At 37.3% G+C, this 2,204-nt stretch overlaps 1 protein-coding gene across 10 annotated transcripts in view; it reads left to right on the top strand.

Annotated features, from left to right (window-relative positions):
• Positions 1–2,204, top strand: part of LOC107095450 (centrosomal protein of 162 kDa-like) — a 38,024-nt gene that overhangs the window by 3,327 nt on the left and 32,493 nt on the right. For 9 of the 10 annotated variants that reach the window (XM_015391562.1, XM_015391555.1, XM_015391559.1 and 6 more), the window contains exons 2-4: positions 16–178; positions 1,152–1,254; positions 1,440–1,542. In XM_015391562.1, the coding sequence (XP_015247048.1) occupies positions 171–178; positions 1,152–1,254; positions 1,440–1,542 (214 nt within the window). In that variant the 5' untranslated portion in view covers positions 16–170. The remainder of the gene's footprint in view (positions 1–15; positions 179–1,151; positions 1,255–1,439; positions 1,543–2,204) is intronic. The other variant, XM_015391560.1, reaches the window with a different exon arrangement.

The following is a 2,204-nucleotide window of genomic DNA, read 5'->3' as shown; positions in this document are numbered from 1 at the left end:
ATATTCCATTACCAGCGTTTAATAGTGCAGGAGGAATAGCAGCCTGGGGGTTAGGGCGTAGGGCCTGGAATCCTGAGGTTCAGAGTTCAAGCCCCGCTCTGTGCGAGACCCTTAACCCCCCCAGGACGCCCCACGATGGATGCCCACTGCACCCCAAGGGGATGGTTTAAATGCAGAGGTACATTTCTCCAATGAAATATCCATAAAGTTCTATTATAATTATTATTAAAGTTCAATGTTATCTGCAGTGAAGAAGCCGGTTCTCCAGTTTAATCCTAATCCCTTCACCTCCCAGCGGCGGTGGTAATAACCCACAGATCATTAACGTGACGCTCTCTGTCCCGACAGCAGAGGACAAAGAGAATCCAACAGAAATGCTTAAAATTCATCATAATCATCTTTTTTTGAAAGTGTAAAAATAAAGTTTTTTATTGACCAGGATACTGGAAATGTGTGTCTTTGCACTCTGTTTTTTTTCTCCGACACCTTTGATCACTGCCGCAATTAACACCATGAAAGCTGTACAAGATGAAATTAACAATAAAAGTTTTCTAAGTCTGAGAAAGTCTAAGGTGAGATAACCTTTAATCCGACTGGATGATCTGGTTGAACTATCTCTATAAAGTGCCTTCAGGCGACAGGATGGTGCTATAGAGATTAACAGAATTGAATTTATAAAATGCTTTTTTATTTCTTTCTTTGCCACTGAGACACCTTAAGATGGTGAGAACTCTTTAAAACTATTTTAAACAGATCTAAGATTAACATTAAAAAGAGAAACATCTGAACTAAAAGAGTAAAACTGGAGTATTTTGTACCGCAGACCAAAAATTGATGTAGGATTTTCCAACTGGGAAGAAACATAAAAACAATTTAATAATAATATAAATAAACCATTTTATTGTGGTCATTTTATTACTTTAAATATTAATTTCATTGCCTTTAATAAACAGTTTCATTGGGTTTATTTTCTCTCCCTGTTTCCAGCCTTTTTCTGCAGAAATAAACTTGTTGTGAAAATGATCCATACTGCAGATAGGATGTTCCAATAGAATTTAAATGAATTTAAATGTTTAGACTTACATGTTACGTCCCCTGATATGATGTTGTTTTAGACTATATAAAAGCCGTTTTTATTTGTATTTTTTCAGTTTTGGTCCAGAGCGCAGGTGGAGGTTCAGGAGGAGACTTACGATGTCTCACAGGAGGAGCGAGGAAGAGCTGGATGCTGATTTTGAGAAGTTCCTGAAAGAGGTAGTCGTCTAGAAAACCCAACAGGAAGCCGATAAAATGATACAATTTTTGCCATAAATCCACAGCCGACAGTCAGCAATTTCTGACATGATGATGATGATGATGATGATGATGATGATGATGATGATGATGATGATGATGATGATGATGTTTCTGTGGTTGAGGCTGGACTCGCTGTCTATCAGTCTGTTTCAGATGATTCTGTGGATCTAAGCAGCCCTGATCGTCAGTCCAAACCGAGCCGCCAGAAACCGCCCTGGTGGTCAGATGACGAGCACAGCGGTGGAGGTAAGGACGCCTCAATCAGAGTCACCGCCGGAAAACTAACAACTTATAATGTGATAGAGAGATGAAGCCTCATTGAACCGTTTAGCCTTATTGCTCCAAGGATCCCCACAGTTCATGAAGCTTCATGTCACCACCTACTGGTGGACTGCAGAACTACAGTTAGTAATAAAATCTATTTGTTTTCCAATTGTTTTTCCGTTTTTTTTTTTTTCCATTTTGGAATTGTTAATGATTGGTGTGTATAATGAAACAATAATAAAATAAGTTTTTTTAAGTGTAAAATGTCTTAGAAGAGAAAAATCATTTAAGATTCACAGTTTTTCTGCCATTTTAGTGAAATAAATGGAAGCAGACAGTGAAAGTGTTTGTGCAAATTGGGCAATGATGAGCAAAATGAAATGTGTCATTTTTTTTCAAAATGAAAAATGTTTCACAGTTTTTGGTTTTAATCTGGTTGGAAGTTATGTGTTCAACCAATCTTATGGCTAAACCAGCCAATCTAATTTGGCAGTGTTTTTAACTAATCTCTATTTGAACTAGGGCAAATTAAAACAAATCAGTCACATTAGCCAAAATACTTGTTAAGTTTAGGGTTGTCACGATACTAATCTTTTCAACTCGATACCGATATTGAGGAAAATATTCGATACTCGATACCATTT

The sequence above is a fragment of the Cyprinodon variegatus genome, unplaced genomic scaffold, assembly GCF_000732505.1.
Source record: "Cyprinodon variegatus isolate N-32 unplaced genomic scaffold, C_variegatus-1.0 Scaffold547, whole genome shotgun sequence".
NCBI lineage: Eukaryota > Metazoa > Chordata > Actinopteri > Cyprinodontiformes > Cyprinodontidae > Cyprinodon > Cyprinodon variegatus.
This window is presented reverse-complemented; position numbering and strand designations above follow the sequence as displayed.